Below are 20,295 nucleotides of genomic sequence, written 5' to 3' on the forward strand. Positions count from 1 at the left end.
GACGGGGCTCCTTTTTGAAAGGATCCCAGCTACTTCAAAGTCCCCTTATTCCTATGAGCAGATGGGAATAAGGGGACTTCGAAGTAGCCAGGGTCCTTTCGAAAAGGAGACCCGTCTGGACGAGCAGCGTGGCGGTGAGCCGTGTCAATTTCGAAGTGCCACGGCTGCCTGCATGCTAATGAGGCGCTGAATATGTATTTCAGTGCTTCATTAGTAAACTTCGAAATGGCCATTTGCATGGCCATTTCGAATTTTGGGCTAGTGTGGACACAGCCAATATTTTACAAAATTCTGATAAAAATTATACAATATTGGTAAAGCCTATGTTAAATGGATTAACAGCTAGATACCTGACCTTGCTCAAAAGTAATTTTTAATGGGAAATCATCATAGTATAGGAATGTTTATAAGGGATTCTGCAGAGACTGCACTGACATAAAACACCAAGGAAAATTCTGTATTCTCTTTCTCTTGATGTTTTCAAATCTTGATGTCTTCCTCTCTTAATGATGTGCTTTACCCATAACCAGGTTAGTGGGCTGCATGTAGGACTGGCTGACTGAAATTTAATGACCTCTATAGATGGAAAGCCAAGTTAGATAATCTCATGGTGTTTTCTGCCATTAAATTCTGTGACACTGAAATGATTCAAGTGTCTTATATTAGTGTGTAAGCATGATTGGAAATAGAAACATAAATCCAATATAACCTGTTAGGTGATCTCAGGGAAACTCCTGCTACATTATGAGAGGTACAGTTCCTTTCTCTACAGACAGCTGATTGGGAGAGATCTTAGGGTGGTTTTAGCACAACTGTGGCTACTGGGTATACATAGCTCTGGATCTTATCTTATCATCATAAATTGAGGGACCTATGATGATGATTTTCTGAAGTCACTAAAGTCAGTCCTGATTGGATTTTGGGAGAGAGCTGGCATGATCCCTGATCTTTGCAAAGAATGACAGTGACAAACTTTCAGTATGAGTGATTGATTTACATTTTCAAGTCTGTTTATTATAAAAACAGTGGCAGAAACATTTTTAAAAGTGGAAACTGAGACCATCTTTGACTTTAAGTTACAGAAATCAAGGAAGACCTTGTCTTTGGGGACTAATTGCTGTCTCATCTTGTCTTTGCTGTCCTGATTGCTGTCTCATCTATTACACTTTTTCTTTTTGGTTTGGTTTTGCTTTTTGGTTGCTATGAATGTGAATTTATATCAATAATAAAATAAAAAATTGTTTTTAGTAATCTAAAGAAAACTGAAGACAGAAAACGGAAACTAGAAGATCTACTTAATTCCGTTGGTCAAAAAGTGTCAGAACTAAAAGATAAGTACGTTGGTTTTACTTACATGTCTTTTGAATGGTTTTTATAATAATTTTGTTGATTGAATTTAATATTTTAATGGTACTTCAACAGAGAAGGCTTCACAGCAAAAGTACAGTTAGGCTGATTTGTCCATGTTCTTGTAACATCTAGAGATATCTTTCTGAGTCTTATAAAAGTTCTTATAGAAGCTGTTTATCATCTTTTTTTCTAAAAGAGGACAACTACTTAATCCATTTGGTTTTAATCCATTGCTCTATTTTTCTGTAACCCAGAAAATCACATTGTGCTGTGATTCTGCACAATGGCCTGCCATCTTCTCTCTGCAGTTCAAGGAGGTGGATTAACATTTGGAGCTGCGTAGTCTGGTCAAGCCCCCTCTGCATCTGATTGATGCCAGCTTTCTCTTTCTCTACAGCAGCAAACATCAATTTCCTTTGTGTCTGCCTTTACTTCTATTTTAATTTTCTGCTCAGTGTTTGGGTGGTGGGAAGTAAAGTTCTTCCTCATCAACATTCTTCCTCTTGGGTAACAATGTGGGGTTTATCCCTTTCCTTGTCTCTGTTGCAGCATATCCCTGATGACATTGCTGCACTTCGGAAGTATAGATGAGCAACTAGGAAACCCAAGGGTTAACTTCAAGTTATGTTCCACATTTGCCTTCAATAATAATACAGCGTCAAAGTTTGACTCAGACTCACAATTTATCAGACCACTCTGTTTTATTAGCAAAGCCGCTCTGCTAATACATTTAGAAGTGAGCCCCACTAGGTATGAACTTGTGCTGCTTTCAGCCTCACATATCACTATTAAGCGCTGCTCCCGGTTAAACCCTGCTACCCTCCTTCCTTTACCTAGTGCTGCTATCACTGTCCCGCGCCCCGACCTTTTAGATGTACCTCTCCCTAACTCTGACTTGATATTATTCACTGATGGGTCCTGTTATAGAAATGACCAAGGCCACCTTCTTGCAGGGTACGCTGTGGTCTCTCTCTATGAAACCATAGAAGCTGCGCCTTTACCCCATGTGACCTCTGCCCAGGTGGCTGAACTGATTGCCCTAACCCGTGCCTGCTTTCTAGCCAAGGGGCTCTTTGCCACTATTTTTACTGATTCTTGGTATGCCTTTGGGGTTGTGCATGACTTTGGCACCTTCTTACCTCTACTGATACCCCTATCAAGAATGGCCGCTACATTGCCGCCCTCCTGTATGCAGTTTTACTACCGTTTGCCTTGGCAATTGTTTAGTGTACTGGCCACTCAGCGGCAGACACCGAGGTGGCAAAAGGTAATGCACTTGCTGATGCTGCTGCAAAACATGCCGCCACTATAAAACCTTCACCAGAAGCATTTCTTGGTCCCCTCTCTGTCTCTGTAATGCCACCATCCCTGTCTCATCTCGCTCAGCTCCAGGATTCTGCCCCAGAAACAGAGAAAGACTCCTGGAGTGCTTTGGGTTGCTCTTTGCATTCTGATTCCCTTTGGCGATCGCCCACCGGTACCTTTGTAGCCCCCCCTCTCACTCGACCCGTCTCTAGCCGCCCTGCTACATGGTGTTTCGCATGTCGGCAAGGAGGGGATGGTCTCTGCTATGAGTAAGGCAGGGTGGTGGGCTCCCCATGTCAGCTCCTTTGCAACCCGCCACTGTGCCTTACTTCATTTTAACATGCTGCCTGTGGCAGGGAGAAGACCATCAACAAATGCATGTGCCAAGGTCCCCTGCCCATTTACATCGGGCTCTTGTATTCCTGAATGTTGTAGGAAAATATCAGTTAGCTGGGACCTATAGTCGCCTGGGCTTTCTCCTTGCCCTTGCTTACAGTAACGTATTGCTGTCCAGTTTGTTTTAGGAGACCACACTTTGGGAATGGCTTGATGCAGGCGCTTCCAAAGAGCCATACACCGGTCTCTGTACGCCGAATCTGGGCCAGTACTTTTTATGGTTGAGTGGCGTGCCTCAGCTGGCCAGTCTGCGGCAGCCAACCATTTTTCATAATAACTGGCAGGAGCTAACAATTTACACAGTTGGAGGAGATCTGTCTCAGAGGGTTCATAGGTTTCACAAATTAACAGAAACTCCTCAGCAAATTTGATAGAGTTTTCCTGTGGTTTGGGAAAACCTTTAACTATAGATAAAAGTTCCGTACGAGTCCAGGGCTTATAATCCCATATGGACTTACTTTCTCCCATCTTAAGGACTCGTAAGGGTGCCACAACAGTTTGATCAGAGTCTCTCATTAACCTCCCATCAGGTTCTCTTTTCCAAGAAGAGATGTCAAGAGAATCTTTGCAGTTTGCTTTGGATTTCTTCTTCATAATATTTTGCAGAGCTGCGAGGCCAATGAGGGTATCTTCTTTACTTTTATTATCTGTAGTCACTGAAGATTTTTCTTTTTCTGATTTCTTATTTGCGCAGGAGTATGGTGGGGGTTGGGTTTGATCCGGATCATTGCACAGAACTGGGCAAAGGGGAGCGCTCGGACTAGTGGTGGGAGAGACTGCATCCAATTGAACTTTTAGTTTTTTGCTAGAATTTTTAAGAGAGAGGTGAGTTTTGACTCAGTCCATCTACGATTTGCCTCTTCCCACCACTGCATGAAGCAGTCTACTTCTCCTCTCTCCAATTTGGTTTTTGGGAGGATGAGTTTGCTTTTTAAAGCGTCCACTCGATCCTTGTCCCAAGAACCTAACAGTGGCCACTGTAATTTGGGGTTCTCTAGAGCTAATTTGGACCATTTTTCAAGAAACCTACAAGAGTCCGGACCCCTCCTAAAATACATAAAATAAGCCGGAGTTCCCTTAGGGAACTGTTCTACCTTAGACTTCTGATTACCCATCCAGGAGGACTTCACACAGCACTCACACAAGAAGGAAATTCGGGCTCGGCAGAGCGGTACTCGGTGCAACACACAGAAAGGAGCCCACAGGCTACTGCCTCAACTGCCCTTGCTTTCACACCAGGGGTTATACCCAAGGCGTGGTGCGGCTGCAGCTGTGCAGATTCCACTTATTCAGACCGTGGGGACGGGGACCCCTTGGTCAGCCAGTCTCCGGACAGAGATGGCTCCCAGATTCACACACACACCACAGGGAAGACGGATAGACACAAAGACAAGACAGTCCTCAAACTGGTTAAAGCACAAAAATAATAATTACCTGAGACGTCTGATTCCAGAAGCTGGATCCAAAGACCCCTACCCGAACAGAGTGGGAACCAACAAGTTCAATGGCGTAGACTGCGATGCTGCTGTGTACCTTTCTGTCTTGTGGAGGATCGCTTGGACTAAGCGTCCAGGCGCCGGCTGCCACGATCGTCCTGCAAGGCAGTCAGGGATCACACAGCCTCAGCGAAGCCGCTTGCCATCTCGGTGGGACCTCCAAATTGTCAAAGTTTGACTCAGACTCACAATTTATCAGACCACTCTGTTTTATTAGCAAAGCCGCTCTGCTAATACATTTAGAAGTGAGCCCCCCGAGTGGGGCTTGTGTCTCTTAATTTATACAGTTTTTTGGAGAACAAGTTACAGAGAAGTTACAGACAAAAGAAGAAAAAGATTTTAGTCACCACCCTTCGAGATCCCTGAGACCAGTCAGGTATCTTCAATTACCTGCCACCCTTAACAATCTCCTTTAACAGCTTCCAGTTAACTTAACTAATTGCCCTTCACACCTTCCATTCTGATGCCTGCTTCTTAGACGTGCTGGCTCCATCTTAATTGCTTCTCCATTCAAAAGCTAACTGTCCCTATGTGTGCTCCCTCAGATACTTTGTAACATGTTTTGGCATGCCCTCTCATATACAATGTATCCAGCATGTCCCCTTATACAACGTTATACTTATACAATGTTATACTTCCACAACAGCTTGCAGGGTCCAGCCTGAGCCTGAATTTTGTAGCTCTGCAGCTTGAACCCAAATCAGTTGACATGGTCCAGTCACAGTTAATTACTGTGTGGACATCCTCTCTATAGCTATGTCTACAAATGCACAAAAATTCGAAAGAAGTGGCCCTTTTTCGAAAGAGCGGGAGGAAAGTCCGCATGTGTAAACCCGTCTTTCGAAAGAAAATCGAAAGAACGGGGCTTAGACTTTGAAATCCGAACCCCAATCCCGTATCAGGAAGATCGCTCCCTTTCGAATACTAAATTGAAAGAGTACACGTGTAGACGCTCCACAGTCCGCTCTTTCGAAATACAGGTCTACCATGGTGCCGGTCAGCTGGAGCGTGGGGCCGCTCTAGCTGGCAGCAGTGGGGCTCTATGGTCCCTGTGTTCAGCTGTCTTAAAGCTGCACGCACGCAGGAAACCTGTGGCAGGAAGCTGAGAGCATGCTGGAAGCAGCCTGTGCACGTGCTCCAGCACCAGCATGGCTAGCAGCCAGCTCCCCTGCGAGCCTCCCGGCCCCTCCTCCAAGCCCCCGCAGGGCTCCCAGGGGGAGAAAAAAAATGGCTCCCCTGCTGTACAGAGCGGGAGCTGAGGGAGCTCCTCGGCCTATGGAAGGATGAGGAGATCCTGCACCACATGGGGATCAAGTGGTGCAATGCCGCTGCCTTCAGCCACCTGGTTCTGATAAAAAGATTTGTTTTTAGTAGTTGTCACGTCCACCAGGCAAGCATTGGGCACAAATCACTCTATAGCCAGCCGTATCTGCATAGCTTTCACTATATGGTTCATCATGCCTGTTTGGTGAGAATGACTAAAGCTGGCAGCAGGGACTAAAGCTGTAAAACCTGGGCAAAAGAAAAACCACAAAGAAAAATATAAAGCACAAAGAAATGACTGTTCAGTCTTCATCATTTTCATTTAGTTCAGAGGAAAAGGAAGATGAGAGTAGATTAAATAATGGTAATAAACTGCACTATATAGTGTCTTGTGACTGAAGGCACCTGGCACTATATAGTGCAGTTTACCTGGGTGCAAATCACTATATAGCCAGTTGTGCCTGGATAGCTTTCACTATATAGTTCATCATGCTTGTGCTGAGAATCACTAAAGTTACCAAGAAAAAATATAAAATACAAAGAAAAGGGTCTTTTGTCTTGCTAGGGATTGTGCACTCATAAAAGGCTTTTAGATTTGATCATGATGTTTCTTCTGCAGTCTGTTGCCTTTTTGTCTGTGGGTGGTAAGCAGTGGTGACCCTCTGCTTTGCACCTGTTAAAATATCTAAATTTTCTGAAACTTCATCATGAAACTCATGCCCCGATCATTAATTTCTATTTTGGTGCAACCAGATCTACAATTCAGCTCATAAAGGAGAAGTGCCACCTCTTCATCATTCTTATTCTGCAGAGGCTTTTCCTCTAGCCACTTAAGCTATGTCTGTGCTAGATGGTTTTGTCGATAAAACCCGCAGAACATCCATGCTAAAAATGTATTCTGTTGACAGTAAATTGACAAAATGCGACACTTTTGTCAACAGCCTTCTGCCTTTCCCCCATGAAGCAGAACACTTCTTGACAGATTCTTTCAACAGAAATCAAGTGTGGATGCTCTGGGGGTCCTTCTGTCGACAGATAAGGCCTCCATGGTGCTGGGCAGCTTCCCCTGGGAGATGCTCAGTCCACAGCGATTACAGCTCTATGCTGCCTGCATCTTTCCAGTATTAAAGCTGCAGGGAGCCCTGGAAACCCTGTGGCAGGGAGCTGAGAGTGTGGCAGTAACAGAGGTGCAGGCTGCTGTTTAAACACCTTCACAGACACACCTTGCTAGAAAGCCAATCTTTGTCCCCCTCGGACCCTCAGGCCCTCAAGGGAGCATCCTGAGGGGATCCCAGGGTCCACCCTGGGGCACAAAGTGCTGGGCCCTGTCCTGGACCGAGCCCAAGCTGCAGGACCTCCTCAGCCTCTGGGCTGAAGAGCTACTCCTCTTAGACACCTCAGCCAAAAGGAGGAATTCCCCTGCCTACAGCCAGCTGGCCACCCCACCTGGATGATGGAGCAAGTCCGGGCAAAGGTCAAGAAGCTGAGGCAGGGGTACACCTGGGCTTGGGATGCTGCCAGGAGGTCGGGGCACAACCCACATCCTGCCCCTACTTCCATAAGCTGCACTGCTTCCTGAGGAGCAAGGACTCTTCCCCCACAACAGGCAGCATCCACACGGCCAAGGGACCCCCTCCCCACTGCCAGAGCCACAGGAGGAGCAGCAGCAGTCTGGGACCCAGCCAGAGCTGGACATGGGATCATAGGCAAGGGAGGGCACACTGGTGATTGCCCTGGACTCAGACCCCTCCAGCCAGGGCATGCCTGGCTGGGGGTCCCAGATGGGCTTGCCAGCCATGTGACCCTTTGTGATGAGGTTCCGGGGCCTATTCTGTCAATAAAGTGTCCAGGCGGTCTGGCCACTTTCTGTTGACAGAGCAGATTGACAGAGTGATCTGCTTTACTGTGTGGATGTGACCTGTGAACAGAAGTTTTGTCAGGAGACGTCGTTCTGATAAAGATTTCTGTTGACAAATTGCTGTGGTGTAGACATAGCTTTAGAGAAATACACAATTCACACATAGCCCTCTGGATTTTGGGGCAAAGAATGCAAATCTTGTTTCTACTTGGTGCCACACTTTATTTGGGGTGGAAGCACTGTGAAGTTCTGGAGTTGATATGCACATTTTTGTGGCCCCTTTCTGGAAGTGTTTGCAGGTGGTAACATTCTGTAACATCCTCATTCATATTTTGCTACCAGAATCCTGATTCTAATAGTTTCCAAAGGGTCTTATCAAGACTAATTTGCTCTCCCAGTGCCTTAATTTGTTTTGCAGTTCCTAACCATTCATGAGCATATTTCAGTAGTTCATATCTTTTTTTCCTTGTCCTTCATAACCTTTAAAGAATTACGTGCCAAGGGTCTCGTCAGTTTCATAATGCTGTGCCAGTAATGGAGCTCTCCATTCCTTATTTTGAAATGCCCAGCTTGTTGAATAAAAAATTTTCCCCCCAATATTCACGACTCTTTTGACACTCTCAGGGAACTCACTGCTTAACAAGTAACTTCTGATTTCTTTGTAGTTGGGTTCAACACCAACCTTCCCTGCTTTTTGATCTCACCATTGGATAGCCATTTTGGAAAGATCTTGACATTTTGGAAGGTGTGGGTCTTGTTTAAGAAGTTGAAGTAATGCGTTACAGTGATAATTTCAAATAAACAAATTTGGTTTTAAATTTAAGTTGTCAGCTGTTCAGAAATGTTTGCTCCTCTACTGTTCATGGTGGAATGCAAATTTCATACCTTCAACAGCTTTTACTATGCATCCAGTGCATACTCGATGCTTGACTTGATTTTTCAGGCAGTGCACACTGCATAGTGAAGGTCACCTTACTTCAGTCATTCTCACCCCGGCAAAAGTCACTAAATTTAATGTATTTTGCCTGGGTGAGGAGCACTGTTTAGTGCTTGCTACCATTTTAGTGCCTTCTGTCTCCTACAGCCATCCCTTTAGGCGGACAAGAGCTGAAATGTAGTTCTGTTCTTAAGAGATGTAAGAGTAGGGTTCCAATGTTTTGTGTAGAGATGTATAACTTCTGAGTGATGTGGATTGCAAGTCTGTGGGTGCTGCTTACCTGCTGTCACATACAGGAGTTGGAATGGAGCCAGTGCATCTGCTGCTGCCTGGATCGATCTACCATCAAACATTATGGAGTTTCCATTTTTAAAAAGAGCCTTTCAGTTTAATTTTTTTAAAAATTATACCAACTGGTTCTTGATGATATTTTAAAAGAGTGTGTGTGTGTGTGTGTGTGTGTGTGTGTGTGTTTTTACAGGTTCCAGAGCAGAACAACTGAAGCTGCTAAACTTGAATCCGAAGTAGTTAAAACACAAGAAACACTCAAAGCTGCAGAAGTACTGATTAATCAGCTTGATAGGGAACACAAGAGATGGAATACACAGGTTTGTTGCAGCAACTTTCATAAGTAGAAGTCACTGTATTAAAAAAAACTTGATTTAATTTAAATTCTCTTTTTAAAGGCCATTGTTTGATCATACACTGAATTTATGGAATGTAAATTATGGGACAGTTTACTGCAACTTCTAAATGTTTGTACTATTATATTTGAAAACTGTTGTCACCACTGAAATGTTTTATTTTAAAATTCTTCTGAAACTTTCTCTTTACCCATCATTTGAGTTTTCTTGGAAAATAAGGTCTGAATGTGAAAAAAATCAATTATTTAATTAATATGATAACATGTCATAATTTCTGTGGTGTAAAACTGTTTTGAGTCTCAGCAATTATGTCACTATTGTATGGCCAAGATTATCAAAGTGTCTAGCGAGTTCGGGTGCCCAATTTTGAGACGTCTTGAACAGGTTTGATTTTTCAGAACCTTCTCAAATTGAGTTTTTCTGTGTCTAATATTGGGAATTTAGAAATTAAGGCACCCCAAATTATGGATTACTTATAAAAATCTTGGCATATGTAATTTTTCACAGTTTGGTAGTTACTGGCATTGGGGGAAAAAAGAATTTCTTCTGACACCATCTCTCTAATCCTCATTAAGGATTTCTTTTCTCTAGAATTGTGAAGTTACAATTTGGCAATACCCCTCTGGGCAGTGTTTGTGCTCTCCACTGCTTTGTGCTACTTAGTTTACTGCAGTTCTTTGTTTTTATTAGTGAAAGTTGTTGTTGGAGTGGCAATATTTATTTTTCCATATTTTCTCTAATTTAGTGTAAATAGTAGCTGTTCATTAGTTTTTAGTCCTGTATAGTATATCCACAAATAGTGTAACAGGGTCAGGCCAGCAGACCCCAGGTGGACGGCAATCCAGAACCCAGCCTGGGTTAGGGGAAAGGCAGAGAGTTAATTAAGCTCCCAGGTGGAGGCAGCAGGGTGTGGTACAGACAATCAATTGGCAAGGACCAGCTCAGCTAACTGCTGAGAGGCATAAAAACAGCAGAGGCAAACAGAGCTGGGAGGGAGAAGAGAGAGAGGTGGTGGAGGAGTGTGAGAGACATTGTGAGAGAGATAAGAAATAACCAGAGCATGTCAGGAGGAGGAGAGTGCCTATAACAGAGCTGGGAAGGGAGGAGTGAAAAGATTTGGACTAACACTCTGACTGTGGTTTTGGAGTTAGTATTCCTTAGGAGTATTGCTTCTGGGTATCTGGTGGCATAATCAAGGACTACCAATATGTGCTGATGCCCCCCCATTGGACCTTACTAATGGGTCATCCAAGTCCATGGCAATGCGCTCAAAAGGTGTCTCAGTAATAGGTAGGGGTACCAGCAGGGCTCTTAGGTGCAGCTGGAGCTCATGGAGTCAACATTCAGGGCAGGAGGTGCAGTAATGCTGGGCCTCCATGTGTACACCTGGCCAATAGAACCTTCGTAGGACCTGGGCCAGGGTTTTGTCAACCTCCAGGCATCCCCCCAAATAGATGACTGTGGGCTAGGTCTAGAACTGCTCAACAGTATCTCTGGAGCACCAGCAGTTGCTCCACCACTGGCATCTGGTCCTGACTGGGAGCCACCTGCTATAACAGTTTCCCTTTAAGCACATAATACGGCCTAGTGTGCTTAGTCTTCACTTCTACTGGGACCCTATTGATCCCAATTCCTTCCTGGCATATATTGTGACACATGGGATCATTGGCCTTGTCCTACTCAAAGTTCTCAAACAAGGGTCCCATCTGTTCGAGTCCAGAGAGACATTCTCCTGCTTCTGACCTTGAAATCCCTGATGCGTTGGGCCTAGACTCAGGCTTGCCTTCCTCCTGGACTGTCCCCATTCTGGCTTGCTCAGCCCCATGTTTGATCATGGGTGGTACTTTCTGCACTGTCTAGCATCACGGGAACCCCACTGGAAATCTGGCCAGAGCTTACAAGTGTCAAATGGCCAGAAATGCTTGACTTTTCAACCATGATGTTCTTTTAATGTAACTTTTTGTGTAATACACCTGCTTCACTACCTACTTTTTTTCTTTTCTTTTCTTTTCTTTGTTTGTTTGTTTGTAGGTTTCAGAGATAATAGATGAACTAACTACCCTACCTAAAAGAGCTCAGCTGGCTGCTGCTTTTATAACTTATCTCTCTGCTGCTCCAGAGGATCAGCGAAAAATTAGTTTGGATGAATGGACAAAATCATCTGGTCTTGAAAGTACATATTTTATTTTCTAATTAATTTTCTTATTAATTCATAGTGCTTTGACATATTAATAACATTTTTTTTCACACTGGAAAAAATAATTTCAACTATACATACAAAATGATGAGCTCTCAATTAGCTTTTAGCACTCAAGGAAGACATCTTGGAATCAACATGGATAGTTCTCTGCAAACACCTGCTCAGATTGCAGTAGCGGTAAAATAAAGCTAACAGAACATCAGGAACCACTAGGAAAGGGCCCACATAATAAGACAGAAAATGTCATCATGCCACTATATAAATCCATGGTATGAGCATACCTTGAATAGTGTGAGCAGGTCTGGTATCCCCATTTTAAAAAAATGATATATTAGAATTGGAAAAGGAGTGAGAAGGGGGTGATTAGAGGTATGGAACAGGTTCCATATGAGGAGAGAGAGAAAAAAAAAAAGACAAGGCCTGATCATCCTAGAAAAGAGCAAACTAAGGGGAGGTATGCAAGAGGTCTTTAAAGTCATGAATGGTATGGAGAAAATGTATAGAAGTCATTATTTACTCCTTCACATAACACAAGAACTGATGGAATTAATATGCAGCATGTTTTTACAAATGGAAGTACTTCACAATACATAGTCAACATGTAGAATTGTTGCCATGGGATGCTGTGAAGGTCAAAAGTATAATTGGATTCAGAAAAGAGGTAAGTTAACGGAGAAAATATCCATCAATATCTATTGGCTGTGCTCTGAATGCAACTAAACTTGCAACTGCCAGAAGCTGAGACTGGACGATGGGATGGATCACTCAAAATTGCCTTATTTGGTTTATTCCTTCTGAAGCATCTGCCACTGTCAGAGACAGGATACTGGCCTAGATCTGTTGTTGTTCTGACCCTGTGTTTCTGTTCTGTTCTTCTGTATTGTAGCTACAGGAAGGCATAGTTTTGGTAACCACCAGTGATCTTAATTTACCGGATTGAAAAGTTGCAAATATTATTTTTTCTAAGTATATATCTTCCCATAACATAAATTTGAACATACTATCATGTGTTTTGATTATATATAGGCATACAGTCATGGCAGAGAACTCAACTGTGGAAAGTATAGATTTTCTTACCTGAAAATATGCCTATCCCCAAAACGAGGGATGATTTGATGACAATACTTTCTTTATCCTTAATGTATTAATAATACTCTCTTGTAACATCAGAGATATAGTAAATATCAGTAATTTAAAAATAAGTATAAAGGAAACATACGGAACTTTATTATATGCAGCAGAATCAGTTGTAACTGGGAACTTAAAACACAAATCAAATACAAAATCATCAGAGGTACGTGGTATATAATTAATACATCCATCTTTAATTTGCCAGAATTTGATATGAGGCGGTTTCTGTGCACAGAGAGTGAGCAGCTAATTTGGAAAAGTGAAGGTTTACCTTCAGATGACCTTTCAATAGAAAATGCTCTTGTGATCTTACAGGTAAATAGATGGTTTTTTTTTGTTTCTTATCTTGGAGACATTGTCTTTGTAACTGGTTGAAGCAGGGTACTCTTTTTCTGGTCACCCAATTCAGTCTTTATTACCTTGTTAGTATTGTTGAAGGTACAAACATTACTCAAATAAAATATTCATGCTACTTGTTTATGTATAAAATGAAAGGAACGATATTGTCCCATCATCTATGCATTTTTGTTTTTCACTTCTTTTATTTTTTTCTGAAAATCCAAAAGGAAAGGCCCTTTGTCTATCAAATTAGGATAAATATACAAATTATCTTTAGCATTATTACAGACTTTTGAGAATTATCCCATGCTGCAAGTCTGTATTTTTAATATCAGCTATTCAATTGCCAACGTATACAAAATGGCCTCATCTTGTGTACATTTTTATAGATTTATAAAGTCATACTTTTGAGGCCAGAAAGGACAATTAGGTTATCTATTCTTGTGACCTATATGACATAAGCCATAGAATTTCACCCATTTACTTGTGTATTTAGCTTCATAACTTAGGTTTTACTCATGTGTGTTCTTAAATGGTCCACCCTTGATTTGTGGTCTTCAAGACATCTAGAAAAGGAGCATTCTCTGCTTCTTTTGGTTAATTGCCCTAACTATTAAAATAACATTCTATACCTTGTTTCTAATTTGTGTTTGTCTTACTTTAACTTCCGGCCATTGGTTCTTGTTATGCCTTTTTTCGTTAAGTTAAAGATCCTTCTAGTTTATGTTATTTCCTCTGTGTAGCTATTTTTACACTTTAAACAGTGTTCTTCTTGTATTTACAGAACAAGCTCTTTAAGGCTGAGTCTAGATTGCTGACAGCTGTCAGCAAAAGATATGCAAGTTGCACACCGCATTTGCATATCTCTTGCCAACGGTTCTGTTAGGAGAGGCTTTCCTGACATTTGCTCGTTCATCCGTACAGGGTCAAACGTTGGGGAAAATCCCCTCTGCTAAAATATCCCTCCTTCCTTATGGAAAGAGGGAGATAGAGATGTTGACAGAATGCTCCCAACTTAACAAGAGACCTCCAGTCACCTGACAGAAGCCTGCAGTTTCAACATAGCCTATGTCTATAAATGTAGGGTTGCTTTTTGTTTGTTTGTTTTGGCCCAGAGATAGTTTTTGTCACTTTTCTCTGTACCTCTCCAATTTTTATACATATTTTTTAAAATGTAGAAAGTAGAACAGACCACAGTGTTTCAACAGAGGTAAAATCCACTTTCTTTGCTTAATCACTACTCCTTTCTGTATACATTCAAGAACCATATTAGTCATACTTGCCACAGCATCATATTGGGGGCTCATTTTGAATTGTGTCCGCTATGACTCCTGTTTTTTTTTTTGTTTTTTTAATATCAGAGTTGCTGCTTTTGCAATCACTGTTTTCTAGGATAGTCTCCCAGAAGTGGGTCTGTCCCACGAAAGCTCACCTAATAAATTATTTTGTTAAAGTGCTACTTGACTTTTTTGTTTTGATAGTACATAGACTAGCACAGCTTCCTCTCTGTTACTATTTACTAATTCGTATGTGTTGAGGTTATTGTAATGAATAGTTCCATCCCTTTTCATGTAACATGGATTTCTGCCTCAGAGCAGGAACAATCTTTATAATTGAAATTATAACTAACTGTTTTGTGGGATAGCTAAGGCTGGCAAATCTTCTTGCTACTTCACTATTCTATTGGGCACATGCACAAAGTCCACTATTAATCTGGTCCTTAGTTTTGACACTAAGATATAGGAGCCAAGTATCCTTTCCCTTTGCAAGGCAGAAATCCTGTCTCCCTTTTTTTCTTATTTATTTGTCTCCTTCAGTTTTCATATTTCCCACTCCTTCAAACTGCAAACTGGGATGTAGACAGCGTTATACTGCAGACTTGGTTTTGTACAAATACATTACCAGCAATATTTCGGTTGTTTCTGATTCTAAAACTGTCAAAGAAAGGAGGTTTGTTGAACAGGTTGAAATGAATCTGATCGTGACTTTTTGAAAACAAGAGACCAAACCTCTCAGTAGCCAGAAATACTCCTTCCACTTAGTACAATACTAATCTTTGGATGGTCCCTATTCTTAGGAAATGTTCAGCAATGAACGTGGTGAACACTTAAGTATAAGTGGTAGAGCAAGGGTTAATATCTCAGTGTTTGGAATACACTTATAAATCTTTTTTCAGTCTTTCAGCAGGACAGCTTTTGCCGTAATACAAATTCCAACTTATTAATGGCTAACACAGCTTGATACCATCCTTATACAGATAAGCTGTGTCTGCACTACAGAGTTCTGTTGACGGAACTCACTGTTGACAGATATTTCCCAGCAGAGCCTCTGCCCACAGAATACGTCCACACCTAATAGAGGCTCCCACATTGATGCCCTCTGTCATCAGAGAGTGGCCTGAGTGCCCAGCCCTCTTGACAGAACAGCCAAACAGAAGCTCTACAAACTGGGCAGCCAAGTGAACTGAAGCCCTCTCCATTGACAGAGGGCCTCCCCCTGGAGCATCTACCCTATTCTTTTGTTGACAGAGGCGCTATACCTCATATGATGAAGACATAACTCTGCTGGGAAAACTGCTGTATTCTGTCGACAGATTCTTGACAAAACACATTTATAGTGTGTACGCTCCTTAGTTTGGTCAACAGAAGGCATCTTCTCTCGACAGAACTCTGTAGTGTAGACCCAGCTATAACGTAGTATGGTTTTCCACTGCAGCACCAGCTATGAGTTAAATTAGTTTTTATAAAAAGGAAAGCATACTACATCATTAATATGAGAGTTATAATATGATTAGGTGCTAGTGATACTAATTATAATACAGAACAATATGCATAAGAGCATCTGCAGCATTGTGACACTGATGTGTCCTTGTGACGATAGGCAAACTATTGTCTTTACCTATATATTTGTCTGTAAAATGACCATAATAATATTCCTCTGTAATGTGCTTTCAGATGCACAGATGAAAAGGGCTATATTTTTGTGAGAGTGAGGAGAAAACTGTGGGGTGGGAGGAGAAGACATGCTTCTAACAAGGCACAAAGGGTGATATTAGTGGATGTAGATGACAGCATAATATAATGCAGAGAGAGATGATGCAGGTGTGTCCAACATCAGTGGACCCAACACCTGGGAATATAATCATATTATGAACTATTCCTCTTCTTTCTACCAGAATTAGTTGTAGTTCTGCTATTAGGCTGCTTCCTTTGAATAACCAGTTCAGTAATAACAACAGCTGTTGAAATTTTAAACTCTTCAGTGTTGTTTATTATTTATTTATTTATTTGGAAATGAAAAAAAGTGTTTGCTTTATATTTTATTCCTAAAATCAGATTGCACCATATAATAATATTTTTTTCCCCCAGAGTCCAGTTTGTCCCTTTTTGATAGATCCTTCCTCAAGGGCTACAGAATGGCTGAAGACACATTTGAAAGACTCTCGCCTGGAAGTTATTAACCAACAGGTGAAGTATTTACTCTGAATCATAGGTCTTCAGTTCTGGGTGAACTCTGCTGGCCCCAGGACCCCAAGGGGTGGGTTGAGGGGTCCTGTGATTGTATTAACGAAAATGTAGCCAGGTTCCTGGGATCATGTCATTTGACATAGTGATTGAGGAATAAATAACTAAACATTCTGTCTCACTCTTTCTAAAACTACTAGAAAACTTTTAATGTAATATAAATAAATTAACAGATTCAATTCACATTTTACAAACTTTAGAATTAAAAGTTTGCCTGTTTTTAGAAATGTGATACTATAACTCATTTTAAAAATGAAGTTATTAGTGTTTACAGTTGTAATAGATATGATAGATTGACTTGAGTAGCGGGAACATTGTATTATTTAAAATTAAAGGGCCAGATCCTTTACCCTTTCATACTTCCTTCATATTGCTTCCACAAATAATGCTTTCACAGCAGCAAGTTCTTATGATGAACATATCTCATAATCATCTTTTTTTTTTAAAATAACAAGGTATTTTGATACCACATCCAAAACTTTTTTTGATTAAGTAGTTTCAGATTTTAACTTGAATTAATCTCTCCTTTAATAGATTTTTTTCAAATTTCTGTGATATATCAGACAAAGCCAGGTTTGATAGCTTAGATGTAAGAAAGACTATTGGTTGTTACTGTTAAGAGGTAGTTACTGAAAGGACCTGTGGGTTTAGAATCAGACTTCTGGAGCTGCTACCATTGCCATGAGCCACATCTCTAATCATCATTTGTTCTACTGCTCATGACCTGTTGTGGGCATAAACCATAGATTGCCTCAAGGGTCTGACAGGCAGCAGCCATGTGCCTATTGATTGGCTCTTCACCCGAAACCCAATAGGCATTCAAGGACCTGTCTAGACAAATTTTGATCTGAAACTGACATGACTATTCCTGTTCTTTGCTCTTGGCTTGATTTGGACTTTGCCTCCTGAACTGAACCCTGAAATATGACTTTGGCACTTGGTATCCCTGACTATGAACTTTGCACTCTTTCCAGGCTCTGGTTTGAGTGAGCTCTGACCCTTGGTCCTGACTCTTCTTGCTAGGATCTTGACAACTGTTCCCTTCAGAGAGTTTACTTGAAAGCTGTTCTGTGTTGTTGGAGAAAAATAAGACCTTTCAATTTTGGGGAAAAATCTGTCTTAGTCTGTGCATGTCAGAAGGGCTCAGGGCCCTTGTCTCTACAATACGTCTGAAATAAAATTTGGAAAGATAGCATGTTGAACTCAAGTGACACTTTCATTATTCTTATTCTGAGGCCTGGTCTACATTAGCCAACAAAGTTGATCCCAAATACTCAATTTTAACTACATCATTAGTGTAGCTAGAATCAATGTGTCAGGATCGACTTTGTTCCCTACTGAAGATCAGGGCTCTTCAGGCTTGCGCCAATGTCCCTTACTCCACGCAATAGCATGGATTACCAGGGTCGACATCTGAGGCCAGAGAGATTGATTTTGCCCCATTTTCACAGACGTGGCAAAACCAAACTCTGGAGGATTGATCGCGGCATGTCAAATGCCAGGTGAGTATAGACATACCCTGAGATGTAAGCAGATGTTCTTCTTTGAGTGGTCCCCGTGTGTGCTCCACAGTAGGTGTCGGGCTCGCCCCGGCGCCGCAGCTTGGAAGATGTTCAGCAGTCTCCGTCAGGTCGCGCATGCGCCAATGCGTGTCGGCTCTTCGCGCTCTTACGGTCACATGCGCGATCCGGTCCCCGCCAGTTCCTTCTCAACCGCCAACGGCTGCAGACGGAATCCTCTCCGGCTCCAGTGCCTGAGACAGATAAGTCTTATTTTTTCTCGTGTTAATAGTTTTTAACAGTTCATAGTTAGCAGTCCTACAGTTATTATAGTTAGTTACTCTGTTAAAAGTTGGTAAAAGTTAAAGACTATCTTAAAACCGCAGCGGCCGCCTTCGGGCGGGCCCGCTGTTTTTGTTTGTCGGCCTTCAAAGGCCAACGGTTATTAACATCACCTAACATACTGTTAAGTGTGCTATTAGCACCTAAGGACTCAGAATTAAGTTTTAACAATGCCATCCCCCGGCTTTAAGAAGTGTGAATCTTGCCGGAGGCCATGCCTGTTTCGGATGGCCATAGCAGATGCATACGGTGCCTTGGGGAGACGCACGTTCCCCAGAAGTGCTCCCATTGTTCCAAGTTGACTAATAGAGCTACAAAAGATAGAGAAATGAGGCTGAAGATGCTGTTAGTTGACAAAGCACTTCAGCCTGCCTCATCGAAGGCAACGCATGCGGAGGGCTCTTCAGGACCGCACAAGAGGAAGGCAGCCTCTTTGACCTCCTCTGCACAGAAGAAAAGAAGAGCCTCGCCTACTCGATCCCTGCCCCTTACTGTTGGGAGCAGAATGAGTGTAACAAAGGGCCCGCGAAGAGCCTCACCTACTCGATCCCTGCCTCTTACTGTTGGGAGTGGGACGAGTGTAGCAAAGGGCCCGCACATGCTGGCTTCCTCCACTGGTAAAGCCGCAGCGCATGCAACCACTCAAAGCCCTGCAGTTACCGGGGAGACGGCACCAAGAGCCATGCGGGCACTAATCAGTTTGGCACCGGCTACTGCGGCACTGATCGAGACTTCCCCAGAGGCACCGAGGATGACGGCACCGGGATCCACGGCACCAAGGACGACAGCACCGGCACCGGCGACAACGGCACCGGGATCGACGGCACCGGCGACAACGGCACCGGGATCGACGGCACTGGCGACAACGGCACCGGGAGCAGTGGGAATCAGCATGACACCTGCTCCGGTACCAAGTTCACCAATAGGACCACCCGAGAGGGTAAAGGCTAAAATGAAGACCAGGCACCGCAGCCCCTCTCCTGAGGTAATTGCGCTGCCTCTGTCACCACGATCACCACCAGAGATTCGACGGGCAGCAACACCTTCAGCCTGCCACAGACGTCCTTCTCCTTTTCTTTGGAGCCCATCACAGGGATCTGCACGCTTTTCTCCAGCATCTAGCAGAGGTCCCTACGAGTCTTCTCACAGAGGCTCTCCTCGTACGTCGGTATCATCTCAGAGGTCTCGACATTCCAGGCACCACCCTTACATCCTTGGGTCATGGTCCAGGTCTCCATCGCCGGGTCCCTGTCCCTGTTGCTACGACCGCCATCATTATGCGGGGAGTCGTCATAGGAGGTCGACGTCTCACTATGGATCCCCGTCGACCACTCCTCAACACCACAGTGTTCTGCTTCCACCTGGGGGAACACCACGGGTTCCCCAATCAGAGGCTGAGTCTAAAGACATTGCACCCCACCTCGAAATTCCACAAAGGCAATCACATCAATACGGCCAGGATCCAGAGGAATTGGAGGAGAGAAACCATAGTGATGCCTCCTCATCCTCGCCAGACGAGGCCGTGGTCCCTGGAGACATTTCTCACCCAGATGACCTGAAACAGTTTCAGGAGCTGTTCAAACGGGTAGCTCAGTCCCAAGATATTCAAGTGGCAGAGGTGCAGGAGAAACACCACAGACTCCTTAAAAACCTCAGGCCTCCATCTTCTTCTAAAATTGCTATTCCTCTGGACGATGCAATCATGGAGGCAGCCACTAATATATGGCAGACCCCAGCATCCGCTCCTCCTACCAACAAAAGAGCGGACAAAAAGTACTTCGTCCCTGCGAAAGGTATGGAATTTCTATTTAGTCATCCACAGCCAAACTCGCTAGTGGTTGAATCGTCCCAACACAGGTCCAAATCGTCCCAGTACAAATCTGGGGGATTGGACAAGGACATAAAGAAGCTGGATCTTCTGGGTAGAAAAGCCTACTCCTCCTCTAGTCTGTTGCTCCACATGGCCAACTATGCCGCTCATTTGTCGAATCACAATTTCAACAATTATTCC

At 43.0% G+C, this 20,295-nt stretch overlaps 1 protein-coding gene across 1 annotated transcript in view; it reads left to right on the forward strand.

Moving 5' to 3' along the window:
- Positions 1-20,295, forward strand: part of DYNC2H1 (dynein cytoplasmic 2 heavy chain 1) — a 346,899-nt gene that overhangs the window by 156,511 nt on the left and 170,093 nt on the right. The window contains exons 60-64 of the mRNA XM_074984721.1: positions 1,249-1,335; positions 9,087-9,213; positions 11,281-11,422; positions 12,786-12,895; positions 16,288-16,386. Coding sequence (XP_074840822.1) covers positions 1,249-1,335; positions 9,087-9,213; positions 11,281-11,422; positions 12,786-12,895; positions 16,288-16,386 — 565 coding nt within the window. The remainder of the gene's footprint in view (positions 1-1,248; positions 1,336-9,086; positions 9,214-11,280; positions 11,423-12,785; positions 12,896-16,287; positions 16,387-20,295) is intronic.

The sequence above is a fragment of the Carettochelys insculpta genome, chromosome 1, assembly GCF_033958435.1.
Source record: "Carettochelys insculpta isolate YL-2023 chromosome 1, ASM3395843v1, whole genome shotgun sequence".
Lineage (NCBI taxonomy): Eukaryota > Metazoa > Chordata > Testudines > Carettochelyidae > Carettochelys > Carettochelys insculpta.